At 41.4% G+C, this 18,049-nt stretch overlaps 1 protein-coding gene across 1 annotated transcript; it reads right to left on the reverse strand.

Moving 5' to 3' along the window:
• Window positions 1-4,334: 4,334 nt before the first annotated feature.
• On the reverse strand, window positions 4,335-5,270 carry LOC122925636 (olfactory receptor 5V1-like). Its single transcript, XM_044276983.1, has one exon. The coding sequence runs from the start codon at window positions 5,268-5,270 to the stop codon at window positions 4,335-4,337; it is 936 nt and encodes a 311-aa protein (XP_044132918.1).
• Between the last annotated feature and the right edge of the window lie 12,779 nt (window positions 5,271-18,049).

The raw sequence follows: 18,049 nt of genomic DNA on the forward strand, positions 1-18,049 counted from the left end.
AACCGGGATAGAGAAGAAAGCATTTTTCAAGTCTATCACACTGAAACGCATAGCATCTGCTAGAATGGCCGAGAGCAACTGGGCTGTCTCTGTTTACTCACAGTGTTGGCTCCTGAACTTTTGTAACTGTGTGTGGGGGCCTGTATCTTCCTGATATCAAAGCATCCTGCTGCCTGATTTATCATATAAGTGTTTCTCAAAGTCTTGTATTTTGTCTGAGATCCATGAGGAAACACTCTGCTTTACAGTCAGCATGAGACTGGGAAGGAGAACTAGGCTGTCACTATTTGCAGTCTGCAGTCCCTATGTTGGGAGGGGGAAACTCACACTTAGATTTTCCTCCACCCACAGTAAGAAAATTCACCAAATGACAGAGTGATAATATTGCAGTGAGATATGTTCTTACACTTACCACCAGAACAAAATCTCTCACACAAACAGATGAATCTTAACACTCTATGTATCTTATACCCTAAATATAGGTATGCTTCAAACCAAGGTAAGTCAGGTCTCCCCGAGACTGTTCTCTTACATGTACCCCTGGTACTAAAAAATCTCTGTTGACAGTTAGATAAAGTAAATAGATCTCCCTGAGATCCTATGGTGTGTCCCTGTCACAAAACAACTTACGGATAGATCTCCCTAAGATCCTATGGTGTGTCCTTGACACAAAACAACTTACGGATAGATCTCCCTGAGATTTTATGCCATGCGTGGCACTCCAAGTGCTGGCCCCATTCATTAAAGTACTCCAAGTACTTATTATAAATTCCCTGAGTCTATTTTTAAGGCTTAACAATGTATCCCGGATATATAATTTAAAAAAAACTCACGGGTAGAGATGTGGCCAGTGCCCTCGGACCGGGTAGTGGAAAAAGGGATGTCTCTCTTACCGGACATGAGGATGGCCTTCTCTATCCCGGACGAGCCCCCAGACTGAAAGGATTTGGACATTTCTGGACCTCTACGACCACCTTGGTTTGATGTCACTGACGTCAGGAGAGATATTTCTCAGTTGGCAATAACATGACACACACACACAGGTATCACTAAGAAATACTCTAACTTTATTGTGCTATCGCTTGGCCTTATATAGGCAGTAGAAAAGTTTGCATAACAACAGCTTTAAACTAATCATAAGAGATAAACATTGTTGCTCATACACATACTACCAGAACATCCTTATATGGTATGTGTACGTGCAGTAAGCTAAAATAATAGATTTTAATCAGTTACATATAAGAATGTACGCAGTTCTGCCAAATGACCCTGAATAAGGCAAGAACGTTTATACTAGTTCTGGGAGATTTAGAGCTGACCCTCTAAAAGGTTATAGGTGAGCTGACCCTATAAAACATTATATGTGAGGGCCTGCAGGCGAGCTTACCCTGTAAAACATTATATGCGAGGGCCTGCAAGTAAGCTGACCCTTTTAAAGATTGTAGGTGAGGGCCTACTGGTGAGCTGATCCTCTAAAAGGTTGTAGGTGAGGGCCTGCAGGTGAGCTGACCCTGTAAAACATTATATGCGAGGGCCTGCAGGTGAGCTGACCCTGTAACACAGGGATGGCCAACCCGCGGCTCCTTGCACCTTCACTCTCCTCTACATGTAGGGGATGGGCCAGGAATATCGCAGGTATCGAAATATTATCAGCACTGGGGAGAATAACAAGAAAGCAGTCCCCCCCTCCTGCCCGTGCTGCTGCCACCAATGAGAATGCAGAGGGGAAGAGGAGGGGCTGTGGCCACTGCGACCAATGAAGTTAACTGACTCTATTATTCATATACACGAGGCGGGTGCTGGCTGCAGAATAATATAGCCCGCACCTGACCTTTATGAGAGGTAGCTGAGATCTGCGGCAGTTAACCCCTTAGGTCTCGCACCTGAGGGGTTAACTGCCGGGGATCGCAGCTCCATCATAGAGGCCAGGTGTCGGCTATGTGATTCTGCTGGCACCCGCCTCCTGTATTAAAAGTTAATTGTCATTGGTGATGCAGTGCACCCCACCTTTAATACGTAGAGGCCTGCGCTCTGACCTGACGCTGTGCACGTCAGGTCACTGTGGAGAGGGCGCCACAGTCTTCAAAGCAGCAGCAGCAGCAGCAGAGGTAGGATAAGCCTGCTCCTACACAGTTTTATTTATTAAAGTACTGATCATGGGGGTCTTATCTGACGTGGGGGTAGTATGAGCTCAGATAAGACCCCCAAATCCTTATCCGACCCACAAAATTAGCCTCCCAGTGCTCACGTAAGACACCAAAAATCAGACACCCCATGCTCACATCTCCCCTATGTCAAATCACCCCCCCACACATGATCTCAGAATGGGGTTGCGGGAGTCTCCTGGGTATGGGGCATCATCTGAGCATAGGGTGTCATCTGAGCATAGGGCAGTCTGCTGAGCATAGGGCGGTCATCTGAGCATAAGGGTGTCATCTGTGCATGGGGCGGTCATCTGAGCATGGGATGGTCATCTGAGCATGGGGCGGTCATCTGAGCATGCGGTGGTCATCTGAGCATGGGGCGGTCATCTGAGCATGGGGCGGTCATCTGAGCATAAGGCGATAATCTGAGCATAAGCATGTCATCTGTGCATGGGGTGTCATCTGAGCATAAAGCAGTCATCTGAGCATGGGGTGGTCATCTGAGCATGGGCGATCATCTGAGCATAAGGGTGTCATCTGTGCATGGGGTGTCATCTGAGCATGGGGCAGTCATCTGAGCATGGGCGGTCATCTGAGCATAAGGGTGTCATCTGTGCATGGGGTGTCATCTGAGAAATCTTGAAAGACATTGTGAAAAAGAAAGATTGCCAGAAGTCTCACTAAAGCTGTCTGACATGGAAAAGGATCTAGGAATTTTAATAAACAGCAAACTGAGCTGCAAAAACCAATGTCAGGCAGCTGCTGCCAAGACCAATAAGATCATGGGTTGCATCAAAAGGGGCATAGATGCCCGTGAAAAGAACATAGTCCTACCACTTTACAAATCATTAGTCAGACCACACATGGAGTACTGTGTACAGTTCTGGGCTCCTCTAACATAGCAGAGCTGGAGAGGGTCCAGAGGAGGGCAACTAAAGTAATAACTGGAATGGGGCAACTACAGTACCCTGAAAGATTATCAAAATTAGGGTTATTCACTTTAGAAAAAAGACAACTGAGGGGAGATCTAATTACTATGTATAAATATATCAGTGGTCAGTACAGAGATCTATCCCATCATCTATTTATCCCCAGGACTGTAACAGTGACGAGGGGACATCCTCTGCTTCTGAAGGAAAGAAGGTTTGTACACAAACATAGAAGAGGATTCTTTACGGTAAGAGCAGTGAGACTATGGAACTCTCTGCCTGAGGAGGTGGTGATGGTGAGTACAATAAAGGAATTCAAGAGGGGCCTGGATGTATTTCTGGAGTGTAATAATATTACAGGCTATAGCTTCTAGAGAGGGGTCGTTGATCCAGAGAGTTATTCTGATTGCCTGATTGGAGTCGGGAAGGAATTTTTTCATTCCCCTAAAGTGAGGAAAATTGGCTTCTACCTCAGTTTTTTTTTTGCCTTCCTCTGGATCAACTTGCAGGATGACAGGCCGAACTGGATAGACAGATGTCTTTTTTCCGCCTTATGTACTATGTTACTATGTTACACTACAGGTAGGAAAGGTGGTTTAAATGCTTTTTTAAATGTTTGATAACTCAACTGCAGTAATACTGTTGTGTGCACGCATATTTGTGTAAACTGATAGCTTGTGGCTCCTGGCAGTAATACGATTTTTTTTTCTGGCTCTTTATGTCTGTAAGGTTGGCCACCCCTGCTGTAAAACATTAGATACGAGGGCCTGCAGGTGAGCTGACCCTGTAAAAGATTGTAGGTGAGGGCCTGCAGTTGAGCTGACCCTGTAAAACATTATATGCGAGGGTCTGCAGGTGAACTGACCCTGTAAAACATTATATGCGACGAATAAGCATGTTGATATGATGGAAGAGGAGGAGGAGGATGAGAAAAGCAAGATTCAACCATATACCCTTTTTTGTGGTGGAAGGGGTACATGGGAAAACAGATACATTTTTTCAGCGCACACATTACACTGGAGATGTGGCGCAGCTAATGTCACTGTCCCCAGCGGACACAGACTACGGAAAAAGTTCACTGGATGTCACAGATATTTTTGGGATGCGCACACTTTACACTGGAGATGTGGCCCAGTCATACACACAAAGGTGATAATATGGACAATCACAATACATTAGTAAGTGCCTTGTATTAACTTGATAAAGGCCATTTGGCGAACTGAGACAACCCCTTTAATATAGTTTTAGGGGAAAATTTTCTTTAAACAAGGTTTTTCTTGTTTATTTTAAAGATCCTTGATAGTGCTGACTTCACCTCTTTATTTCTTAGAGTGTAAATTAATGGATTTAACATGGGAGTTACTGCGGTGTACATTATGGAAAACACCAAGTCTTGCTTCTCATAGTGTCCCGAAGGAGGCTTCACATACATACATAAGGCCACACCATAGAAAAGGATTAGCACAACCAGGTGGGATGTGCATGTGGAGAAGGCCTTCCATCTACCACTGGCAGACCTGATGCTTAAGATGATAAGAATGATTTTAATATAGGATGTTAAGCTGAGCAAAAATGGAAAGAGTCCAAGAATCACACTTTCAAGGTATAGTAGGATATAAAATTGGGTATGACTACAAGTTATCTTCGCCAAAGCCTTAATATCACAGAAGAAATGTTGTATCTTATTAGAAGGACATAGATCCAAATGGTAGATTGAGAAGGTCAAAAATAAAGAGTTGGCACATCCTGATATCCAAATGCCCAGTAAGAAAAGGATACACTTCTTCTTATGCATGATCATGTGGTAATGTAAGGGTTTACAGACAGCCACATATCGGTCATAGGCCATCAAAGACAACAACATGTCTTCTGTGCTAGCCGCAAACATGTAAAAGAATAGTTGAATGAAGCATTGTACAAAGGATATTGAGTCCTTCCCAGAGAGTAAAATGTCCATAAGTTTTGGGATGGTGGATGAGTTGAATATTAGGTCTACTGATGATAAGTTGCAAAGGAGAATGTACATGGGGGTATGTAGATGGTTATCAATAATCACAGAGGTAATAATAATGGTGTTTCCCAATACTCCAGTCATGTAGATCAATAAAAAAATAAAGAAAAGTAATATGTGATTTTCGGTCGAATTGGAAAATGCTGTCAGGTGAAACTCATAGGTCAGGTTATCCTTTAGATTCATTTCTAGGTACCTATATCAAATTACTGGTTGTCTTCACATCAAATAAGGTTCATTGAATGGTTGGACATCTGCACACAAAATGTGAAAACATAAAGTTATAAATCATTTATAGATTCTAAAATCAACACAAAAGAAATCTGAGAATTTTGAAGTAAATTCTATGGTTAACCCCATCCTACACCTAACGTGCCACACCTTGATGGACAGTTACATCATGAGGATGGAGCGGACACAGCAGTTGTGCCCACTGTAATGTACTATCAGGCTCCAGCTGTAAAAGTCGCAAATAGTAAATGAGCCATAATCTCACTTTAACCTATTAAACCTAGACCACTGTGAAAAGGGGTGAGGATCACTAAATGTCTAAAAATTTTACCAAATGTCGCAGAAAACAGCGCAATTGCCTGACTTGAGACTTTTAAAGGCACCAAACTGACATATCTGATTTGATAAATGTCCCCCTGTATCTCTTAGAATATGGCAAAACAAAAAATTTTGGTAAATTGGTAATACCTAAAAAGAAACTATAAAAATTTCCATAATAATCTCTATGATCTTATCAACCCGCAGAGCAAACTTAACATATCAGTTGTACTGCACAATGAACACTATGAAAAGTACAAAAGAATTCCAAAATATCTGTTTTTATCCCCCCCCCCCCAAAGAAAAACACAAAATAAAAAGTCATCAAAAAGTTATATGTACGACAAAATGAATGGTAACTATAAAAAGTATAGGTTGTTCTGGTAAAAAAGCCCTCAAACTACTCTGTTGATTGAAAAATGTAAGTGTTACAGGTCTCAGAATATGCCTTGTAAAACAGCGGGGGAGGTTCATCAAAACTGGTGTAAAGGAAAACTGGCTTAGTTTCCCATTGCAACCAAGAGCAACTAAGCCAGTTTTCCTTTACACTAGTTTTAATAAATCTCCACCAGTATTTTTATTGTGAAAAATAGGTGGCTGAATACTTCCCCACCAAATCTTACTTTTTTATTAGATAAACTCTCGTATTCAAAATGGACTGGATGTACACCTCCCTACATAAAGAGAACTCTGAGAATTTTATAACTCCGATGAATCAAACAATAGTATTCAATAATGAAGGCAGGTTCTGCCTTGGTATTAATGATGGCCGCATCAGAGTTCACAGGAGGGCTGGAGAGGAGAGCGTCTACTGCCATCAAGTAGTGTGGAGACATGGTGACAGTTGTTATGGTATGGGTCACCATTAGCAAGCATGGGCCATGATTCATGGCCTGCTTGTGACCCTCAAAAACATTAGGAGCAGGGGGCCTGCTGGTGACCCTCTAAAATATTAGGGGCGAGTGTCTGCTGCTGATCTGACCATCAAAAACATTATGGGCGAGGGCCTGCTGGTGAGCTGACCCTCCAAAATATTGTAGGTGAGGGCTTGCTGGTGAGCTGACCCTCTAAAACATTATTTGAAAGTGCCTGCAGGTAAGCTGACCTTCTAAAATAATGTAGGTGAGGGCCTGCTGCTGAGCTAACTATTTAAAACATTAGGGGCAAGGGCCTGCTGCCGAGCTGACCATCTTAAACATTATGAGTGAGGGCCTGCTGGTGAGCTGACCCTCTAAAATATTGTAGGTGAGGGCCTGCTGGTGAGCTTACCCTCTAAAACATTATGTGCGAGGGCATGCAGGTGAGCTGACCCTCTAAAAGATTGTAGGTGAGGGCCTGCTGGTGAGCTGACTCTCTAAAATATTGCAGGTGAGCTGGCCCTGAAAAAACATTATATGTGAGTGCCTGAGGGTGAGCTGACCCTGTAAAACATTATATGCGAGGGCCTGCAGGTGAGCTGATACTTTAAAACATTATAGGCAAGGGCCTGTAGTTGAGCTGACCCTGTAAAAAACATTATATATGAGGGCCTGCGGTTGAGATGAACCTGTAAAACATTATATGCGAGGGCCTGCAGGTGAGCTGACCCTCTAAAAGGTTGTAGGTAAAAGCCTGCTGGTGAGCTGACCCTGTAAAAGATTGTAGGTGAGGGCCTACAGGTGAGCTGAGCCTGCAAGACATTATATGCGAGGGCTTACAGGTGAGCTGACCCTGTTAAAGATTGTAGATAAGGGTCTGCTGGTGAGCTGACCTTGTAAAACATTGTATGTGAGGGCGTGCAGGTGAGATGACCTTGTAAAACATTATATGTGAGGGCCTGTAGGTGAGCTGATCCTGTAAAATATTGTAGGTGAGGGCCTGCTGGTGAGCTGACCCTATAAAACATTATATGCGAGGGCCTGTAGGTGAGCGTAAAACATTATATGCAAGGGCCTGCAGGGGAGCTGATCCTGTAAAACATTATATGCAAAGCCTGCAGGTGAGCTGACCCTGTAAAATATTATATGCGAGGGCCTGCAGGTGAGCTGACCCTGCAAAACATTATATGTGAGGGCCTGCAGGTGAGCTGACCCTGTAAAACATTATATGTGAGGACCTGCAGGTGAGATGACCCTGTAAAACATTATATGCGAGGGCCTGCAAGTGAGCTGACCCTGTAAAAGATTGTAGGTGAGGGCCTGCAGGTGAGCTGACCATGTAAAACATTATATGCCAAGGCCTGCAGGTGAGATGACCCTGTAAAACATCATATGCGAGGGCATATATGCAAGGGTATTATATGCGACGAATAAGCATGTTGATATGGTGGAAGAGGAGGAGGAGGATGAGAAAAGAATGATTCAACCATATACCCTTTTTTGTGGTGGAAGGGGTACATGGGAAAACAGTGTATTCAGTACATTATAAACAAAACGTTTAAAGTGCCTTTATGTTCATCAACTTTCCTTTGGTGGAGTCGAGAAGTCATGGTCATTGTTCATTTTTTATAAAAGTCAACCTGTCAGCATTTTCAGTTGACACTGCAGATGTGGCACTGGTAATGTCACTGTCAGAAGCGGACATCGGCTATTGAAAAAGTACACTGAATGTCACAGATACATTTTTTTCTGCGCACACTTTACACTGGAGATGTGGCACAGCTAATGTCACTGTCCGCAGTGGACACAGTCTACGTAAAAAGTACACTGGATGTCACAGATATTTTTTGGGGATGCCCACACTTTACACAGGAAATGTGGCGCAGCTAATGTCGCTGTCTCCAGCAGCCTAACTATTGCACGCTATTTAGCGCAGTTTGCGCTAAAAATAGATATTGCTGCAGCCACACAAAATAGTCCTTAAAAGGACTTTTGGGTTTTTGAAGTTTTAGCAATTTAGTGCAGATTGTGCTAAAAATATATATTGCTGCTGCCATACACAATAGTCCTTATCCACCTCCCGTCTGCCCATAGACTATAAACGTCCGGGAGGTGGTTCTATATTTCTAAATGAACGTTCCAGAACATCCGTTCAGAAAATGCAGCTGCACGCTTATCGTGCAGCTGCTGATCGGGTTGCCCGCTGTCAGTGACAGCAGGGCAACCCAGAGAGAAGGCAGGGACAGTGCCCAGGTGTCCCTGCCTTCTGGATCGCTGGACCGGAGAGTGCAGGAGCTGTGTAAGGTCTTTCACAGACCTCGATCAGCCCTGCACTGAGGCTGTACAGCGCTGTATTGTGCTGTACAGCCTCTCTGGGGGGTGCATTTCTCCTGTAACTGGGGCTACTATGTCAGCCCCAGTTACAGGAGAAATCAACAGTGAAAAAAAAAATAGAAAAAGTGAAGTAAATGTCCCCCAGAGGTCTTGTATGACCTTATGGGGGACGAAAAGTGTAAAATAAAAAAATAAAGTGTAAAAAAAATAAAATAAAAGGTTTCACATGTAAAAAAAAAAAAAATCCCCAAGTAAGGAATAAAAAAAAGGTTAAAAATAGATTTTTTTTAAATAAAATAGACATATTTTGTATTGCCGCGTCCGTGATGGTTGGCTATATAAATATATCACATAATCGACCCAGTCCAATAAACACTATAAAAAAATGAAATAACTGTCAAAAAAAGCCATTTTTGGCACCTTACATCACAAAAAGTGCAACACCAAGTGATCAAAAAAGCGTATGTCCCACAAAATGGTACCAATAAAACCGTCACCTCATCCCGCAACAAATGAGCCCCTACATAAGAAAATCTCTCAAAAAAAAAAAAATATATAGCTCATGGAGACACTATAGAACATGGAGATACTAAAACATCATTTTTTTATTTCAAAAATGCTATTATTGTGTTTGAGTGAAATAAATAAAAAAAAGTATATATATTAGGTATTGCTGCATCGGTAAAAACCAGCTCTATAAAAATATCACATGACGTAACCCCTCGGGTGAACACCGTAAAAAAAAAAAAAAAAAAAAACTGTGTCAAAACAAGCAATTTTGTTACCTTACATCACAAAAAGTGCAACACCAAGTGATGAAAAAGGCGTATGTCCCACAAATGGTACCAATAAAACCGTCACCTAATCCCGCAAAAAATGAGCCCCTAAGAAAATCTCTCTAAAAATAAATAAACTATAGCTTTAAAAAATGCTATTATTGTGTAAAACTTTGATAAATAAGAAAAAGCATACATATTAGGTATCGCCACGTCCGTAACAATCTGCTCTATAAAAATGTAATTTGAGTGAACCCCTCAGGTGAACGCTGTAAAAATAAATAAATAAAAACTGTGCTAAAACAACCAATTTTTGGGTCACCTTGCCCCATAAAGTGTTATAATGAATGATCAAAAAATCATATGTACCCAAAAATAGTACCAATAAAACTGGCACCCTATTCCCTAGTTTCCAAAATGGGATCACTCCTTGGGAGTTTCCACTGTAAGGGTGCATCAGGGGGCTTCAAATGGGACATGGCATCTAAAAACTATGTTGAGTTCCTTTTCTTTTGTGCCCTGCCGTGTGCCCATACAGCAGTTTATGACCACATGTGGGGTGTTTCTGTAAACCGCAGAATCTGGATAATAAATATTGAGTTTTGTTTGGCTGTTAACCATCGATGTGTTAAAGAAAAATTGGATTAAAATGGAAAATCTGACAAAAATGTGAAATTTTAAAATTTGATCTCCATTTTCCTTTAATTCTTGTGGAACGCCTAAAGGGTTAACAAAGTTTGTAAAATCGGTTTTAAGTAACTATAGGGGTGTAGTTTCTACAATGAGGTCATTTATGGGGGTTTCCACTATGTACGCCCCACAAAGTGACTTCAGACCTGAACTGATCCTTAAAAAGTGGGTTTTGGCAATTTTCTTAAAAATTTGAAGAATAGCTTCTAAACTTCTAAGCCTTCTAACGTCCTAAAAAAATAAAATGACATTTCCAAAATGATGCCAACATAAAGTAGACATATGGGGAATGTTAAGTAATAAATTTTTTTGAGGTATCACTTTCTGTTTTTAAAGCAGACTGATCGCACCTAAAACATGTCGTGGTGCAGCAGCGGACCACATGAGGTCATACAGTTGAGTAGCCGCTTGCAGTATATATTTATATATATATATATATATATATATATATAGTCTAGAAAAATGGGCGGCACTCCAAGGAAAAGAACAAGTGAACTTTATTCACCCAGGTGGTGCAACGTTTCGGTTCTGCACTAGAACCTTTTTCATGGCTTGAAAAAGGTTCTAGTGCAGAACCGAAACGTTGCACCACCTGGGTGAATAAAGTTCACTTGTCCTTTTCCTTGGAGTGCCGCCCATTTTTCTGGACTATACATTGGGGTAAGAAGCCTATTCCCCTGGAGACGTGCACCCTACCTTCATTGGATTGCATACCAGTGCCGCCATTTTTCCTTGGTATATATATATATATATATATATATATATATATGTTTTACCACGAGTCACTATTTGAAGTTAATAGGAATGCAAAGGAACCGTGAAAATTCACAACAGTTCAGACAACTGTCTATGAATGGTCACGGACTAAACACACACCCTAAACGCATAATTATGTACTGTATGCCGTACCCTTACAATGGTGGCGTGCAGAACTTCATATTTGATGACAATGCAATTATTTCTACAGCATACTTTGAAAGGAATTTGTGAGACTATCCTCTGTCTTTTAAATGAATGTACATATGTTAATTGTCTTTTACATGAATACACTCTTTCTGAATTGCAGAAACTTAGAGGTTTTGTATACTTACATATTCGGCATATAGTTTTTAATTTAAAAAATATATAGCCAACCGTTTTGTGTCTACAGTTCCTATGCAAACCTAAATGTTTTAATGGTTACAAACTACAAATAAATCCTGTGTAGTCTTATCCTCCTCCTTCTTGCTAATTCAGTAAAACAGGCTGCAGGATTTGTAGCCTATTAGACTGAATATAGCACAGATTTTTTTTAACCAAGTCGATTTGAATAATTGCTTCATTTTTAATTTGAACTTAAAATAAGTTTCATTAAATTTAAAATACATACAATAAAATAAACATGGACATCTTCAGAGACGCCAGGATACATAGAAGTCATGTAAGGACGTGAACATAGAAAAAGAAAACGTCCAATTGAATTACAATCTGCTGCCAGCAAACAGTGATTCAGAATGGGGGCATGCAATGGTATAAGCGATCGCTCAACTCCATATTGAGGAGGAGGTCTCTGCATGTAATAGCAGCGGTCTCCTCCACTGGTGAGGAACAAACGCTTCCTTCCCCACAATCGCCTGCTTAATTTGCAGGTGTAATAGGACCTTTAGGCCAGTAAGTGTGGTGAGAACTACACAAGAGTAAATTAACTTGGCCTCAAGGCCACAAATACAGATAGCGTCTCTCAAGAGTCGAAAGGTACCTTTACACGAGGCGATGATCAGTGCAATTGAGGTACGAACGAGTCGTTTCTTGGTGTAGTAAACATTTCAACAAAGACCCTTTAGGTGCGCTGTTTATGGTTCATAAAATCATAATTTCGATTGCATATTCCATCGTTTGTAAAGCAGACTGTTGCATTTACGCGAAGTTAAATTTTAATGGCTTGCTTAAACACACCCATAGTGTAATGGTCTGTAATCGTGTGTGCAGTGAACGATTCCTTTTGACATCATTAATGTCCAATGATGATTTTTTTGCCCACACAAACAATCGAACCAACGAGAAATCTACTGATTATAGGTTGTCCGTCGTTCACTGCTTTTACGCTGCTCAATAATCGTGCAGTTTCGCTTGATTTAACGATAATTTACACGATAATCGGCTCGTGTAAAGGTACTTAACAAAAAGAAACATCTAAAGCTAACAAACAATCACAAAGACAATGACCACCTGTAGGAGACACAAGGCACAAAGGGGAAGGAAAGGGGAGGGGGTGGGGGGACATGCAGAATGGAGGAGATGGCAGCCCACCACCACTCCAGGAGCCCCAAAAAATAAAATAAGGATATGCATAAGTCCCCATGACAGAAAGAGATATCTACAACCCAAGGACTCACTCACCAAAGTTTCATGTTCTGAGAGCACTGATACCAGGAAAACCAAGTACCTTTACAAACATGGTGACATATACTCTGCCAAATAAAATGAAGTAGCTTACTCTGAAGACGTTGGAGGGAACTAGAACTGTGTAGGGGTAGTAGTAGTAGTAGTGACATGGCGGTATACAGTACAGACCAAAAGTTTGGACACACCTTCTCATTCAAAGAGTTTTCTTTATTTTCATGACTATGAAAATTGTAGATTCACACTGAAGGCATCAAAACTATGAATTAACACATGTGGAATTATATACTTATCAAAAAAGTATAAAACAACTGAAAATATGTCATATTCTAGGTTCTTCAAAGTAGCCACCTTTTGCTTTGATTACTGCTTTGCACACTCTTGGCATTCTCTTGATGAACTTCAAGAGGTAGTCACCTGAAATGGTCTTCCAACAGTCTTGAAGGAGTTCCTAGGGATGCTTAGCACTTGTTGGCCCTTTTACCTTCACTCTGCGGTACAGCTCACCCCAAACCATCTCGATTGGGTTCAGGTCCGGTGACTGTGAAGGCCAGGTCATCTGGCGCAGCACCCTATCACTCTCCTTCATGGTCAAATCGCCCTTACACAGCTTGGAGGTGTGTTTGGGGTCATTGTCCTGTTGAAAAATAAATGATAGTCCAACTAAACGCAAACCGGATGGAATAGCATGCCGCTGCAAGATGCTGTGGTAGCCATGCTGGTTCAGTATGCCTTCAATTTTGAATAAATCCCCAACAGTGTCACCAGCAAAGCACCCCCACACCATCACACCTCCTCCTCCATGCTTCACGGTGGGAACCAGGCATGTAGAGTCCATCCGTTCACCTTTTCTGCGTCGCACAAAGACACGTTGGTTGGAACCAAAGATCTCAAATTTGGACTCATCAGACCAAAGCACAGATTTCCACTGGTCTAATACAGTACTGGCGGTATACAGTACAGACCAAAAGTTTGGACACACCTTCTCATTCAAAGAGTTTTCTTTATTTTCATGACTATAAAAATTGTACATTCCCACTGAAGGCATCAAAAATATGAATTAACACATGTGGAATTATATACATAACAAAAAAGTGTGAAACAACTGAAAATAAATCATATTCTAGGTTCTTCAAAGTAGCCACCTTTTGCTTTGATTACTGCTTTGCACACTCTTGGCATTCTCTTGATGAGCTTCAAGAGGTAGTCACCTGAAATGGTTTTCACTTCACAGGTGTGCCCTGTCCGGCTTTAATAAGTGGGATTTCTTGCCTTATAAATGGGGTTGGGACCATCAGTTGCGTTGTGGAGAAGTCAGGTGGATACACAGCTGATAGTCCTACTGAATAGACTGTTAGAATTTGTATTATGGCAAGAAAAAAGCAGCTAAGTAAAGAAAAACGAGTGGCCATCATTACTTTAAGAAATGAAGGTCAGTCAGTCTGAAAAATTGGGAAAACTTTGAAAGTTAGGGCTATTTGACCATGAAGGAGAGTGATGGGGTGCTGCGCCAGATGACCTGGCCTCCAGTCACCGGACCTGAACCCAATCGAGATGGTTTGGGGTGAGCTGGACCGCAGAGTTAAGGCAAAAAGGCCAACAAGTGCTAAGCATCTCTGGGAACTCCTTCAAGACTGTTGGAAGACCATTTCAGGTGACTACCTCTTGAAGCTCATCAAGAGAATGCCAAGAGTGTGCAAAGCAGTAATCAAAGCAAAAGGTGGCACATGTGGTAATTCATAGTTTTGATGCCTTCATAGTCATGAAAATAAAGAAAACTCTTTGAATGAGATGGTGTGTCCCAACTTTTGGTCTGTACTGTATGTATGGCTGTGTAGGGGGAATGGAAGTGACAGTAGGGGGAGTAGCATCTGCAGCAGCCATACAGTATGTAACATGATGGTAGGCAGACAGGCAGTGACATGATGGGACCATCTATAAATAGACACCATAAGCAATGATAGATCTTTTAATCGGCCTCAACCCGGGGTGTGTGAAAATCCTAATGGATTCATTCCTCACTCATTTTGAGAAATGAGATGTTTTGACTGTTTGCCAAGGATAACTTTGTCCATTTAGGTGTATCAAAGCCACCTGCTTTGCTAAAATACCTATGAGATGACAGTGGAGGTTGGACAGGATTGTACAGTGAGAGCAAACACTGCCAGTTCCAGCGACTGTTTCAAACTGCCTGCCCAAAAGTCCATGAGATCAGGGAACATGGTATGTGCCGGAGAAAGGCCACAATCCAGATAGGACTGAACCTGGTTGTTCAATTAGTACATCTTAGTTTGCAAATTTACATCAGGCTGTCGCAGCACTTGGTGCAGTTTCTGGAGTAGTTTCTGCTACTTGTGGTAGCAGAGACAGTGAAAGGTCAAAGAGGGGCCTGCAGGTCAGACACATGGGTAACAGGTGTCTACTTGCCAAAAACAGTGACAAGCTGTGTATATAGTGTATCCTGGTAATACAGAAATGTTGCTTCCTGTTCAGCAACAGGAAAACATTCCACATTGTGCTTTGGTATAATGGCTATCCAGTAATCATGAGGTCGCTTGCATCTTTCCACACAGCTAAAGTACAATTGCATGGAGCAGTCCAATTTCTCTGTCATGTGAGAGTACTAGGCAGGGATGTCTTGTTTGGAGAAATAATGACAGCTAGATATCTTCCAGCGAGACAGAGCACATGCTATTAGTTCCCTGAAGGCGGCCAAATCCACTAAGTGGTACAGCAGCGACTGTACCACCAGCAACTTGATCAGGTCAGAGTTGAGTTTCCACACCATCAGATTGTTGGGTGCATAGAGTTGTTTCCTGGCCACACATTCCATTATTGATGGTTGATGAGCGGAGTAGTAATCTGAGTAACATGATGATGACGACAAGGACACTGTCCTGAATGTGGATTTGGCCTGGCTGCTGCAAAAGAGACCCAATTATTGGGCAATTCTATTTTTCAATTGATCTGGTGATGCCGCTTTATGAACTGCAATGGAGCTGTGGTGCTGATGGTTGTGTTTGAATGCCCACGGCTTGTTTTCATTCTGTAGATCTTGCTCACGGTAGTGCTTTTGTCTGCTGGCACTGCGAAGAAATACTGCCATATTGGAGATACTCACACAGTGCTACCAGCAGCCGTGCTTGGCGTAAATTTGGTATGTTTTGAGCCTGCACCCAGAGTATCAGCAGTATGACCAGTTCCCGAGCAGTCCACAATAGAAGCAGATATTTTTGGAGGTTTAGCCTCTGCCCTTTTTTGTCACCTGCTCCTCAGCACTCACCCAACACTTTTATCAGAGTGTAATATGTCTTTGTGGGTTCCTTGGCCCATCATGATATCCTCCTCTGTATTTGCTTCAAGTGCCACTGTCACTACCACCATCACAGTGCCTGCAAGTTTAATTACTTCTACTACTACCACCATCAACAGAGCTATGCATGGGGTCCCCCACCTTTGCCTGAACCTCCTCCTCGTGGCAGTCCAAACACTGACTCTTCTCATATACTCTCTTGCGCCTACCGTAATAGAGGGAGAACTGTGACCTGCTACTACTACTGGCTAGACGCCTGGTGTAGCTACTGTTGTTTGCACTTCAAATTCTGACTCTCGGATGACAAGGCATAGGTCTTCCAACTCTCCTGTTTACCGGACATTTTATTGTAAGGCCTATAAATGAAAAGTCACAGGTTTGGTGCACATATTACTAAACGGTAGCAATATTGCATGTGTTTTCTATGTAATTGACAGACAGAGGCGCAATTAAATGTCTCTCTCCTTCTACGAACACACTGCATACTGATATTATCAATTTACAATGGTATATTCTCAGGACCCCACCGAAACTTCACGATCGGTCATCAATATATAAATTTCAGAGAACACCTTTAAATAACTGATATATTGATGCAGTACAATGCATAAAATAATGACTAGTATATGGACTCAGTACAATGCATTAAATAACTAGTATATTGTCACAGTACATGTGTTAAACAACTGATATATTGAAATGCGCAATTACAAACAGTAGCTAAAATAAACATTTTGAGGGGTAATTAACAGAGGCGCAATTAAACATGCCCTGCTTTTACACACTGCTGAAATGAGCTGAACTGCTTAATTTTAAACAGTAACAAAATTGCAACAGCTTTTTAGAAAAAAAAAAAGGCACAATTGTGCAGTGTTTATCGGAAAAAATGTATGCTGCTGGTGCTGGAGGTGCTTGGAATAAGCCTGTCAAACACTTATGAACTGTAGAAGCTTAATTTTTTAATTTTTTTTTTAAGTATGGTGATTGCAGTAAATTACATAAAGTTTTTCACTTGCAGGAGCTGGGCTCAGTATAAAACACACAGAATTCTGACCCTTTACTTTACCTGTCTGATAAAACCTTGACTTTTCTACTCATTGATTTAATGTAACTAAATATATCCAACTTCAGATTCATTTAACAACATTTTGTGAAATTCGTAATGAATCCTATTATTTTAGAATCGATTCGCTTATCTCTATTGGGGAGAAATGTTAGGGAGGAAGTTACAAACAATAAAACCATCAGCAAGACAAGGCACACTTGTGCTCTTGACTTCCAATATAAAAAAGCCATTGATATTTGCATCAAACCGCAAAAAAGCAAGGGTGACAGAGAACAGCCTTTTACAACTCTTCTTCTGATGTCCTCGGGAATCTCCTTTGTTTGTGCCATGATACCTTTCTAGAAACTTGTGAAGATCAGATTTTGATAGATCCCTGTTCTTTACATACAACAGGTCACCCAGTCTAATTTCACCTTCAAATTATCTGCTAATCCCCGGTTCACATACTTTTGTCGCTCACAGACATGTGATATTGGATAATTTCCTCAATAAATGACCGTCTAAAATTTTTGAATCATTTGTTTGATTTCATTATCTTTATTTTTAAGAGGTGTGAAAATGTGATGTCGTTTCAGATCAAATCTACGCAGAAATATAGAAAATTAAGAAGGGTTTGAAAACTTTCAAGCACCACGGGAGCTGGCTGCAGACATGGTAAGTGTTACATAAGCCTTTCACTTGCTTTGGTAATAGTGTCCTACAAATTTCCAGTATACAAATTAGAAATTGTAAAAATGTAATGCCAAGAAAAAAAAAATTTACACTGAAAATGCATTGAGCACAAAGCAATAAATCTCAATCTACCTTCCACGCTGCCCAGCAGATTACAATGAAGTCGGTGCACTGCTGTATGGAGAAGCAAGGTCTCAACCAGAAGAAACAGCGAGGGCATTTTATACCCTCATCAGGCTGATACACAGGAGCTTCACACCATGACGACTGGTAATTGGATATCATTTGGGACATGTGTTTTTATAATTATACAAAACATCTAGAAT

Source organism: Bufo gargarizans, chromosome 2 (genome assembly GCF_014858855.1).
Source record: "Bufo gargarizans isolate SCDJY-AF-19 chromosome 2, ASM1485885v1, whole genome shotgun sequence".
Classification (NCBI taxonomy): Eukaryota; Metazoa; Chordata; class Amphibia; order Anura; family Bufonidae; genus Bufo; species Bufo gargarizans.

Bases quoted from the DNA above. Each gene is read 5' to 3' on its own strand.
- LOC122925636 (XM_044276983.1), bottom strand. From the start codon at position 5,270: ATGAATCTAAAGGATAACCTGACCTATGAGTTTCACCTGACAGCATTT.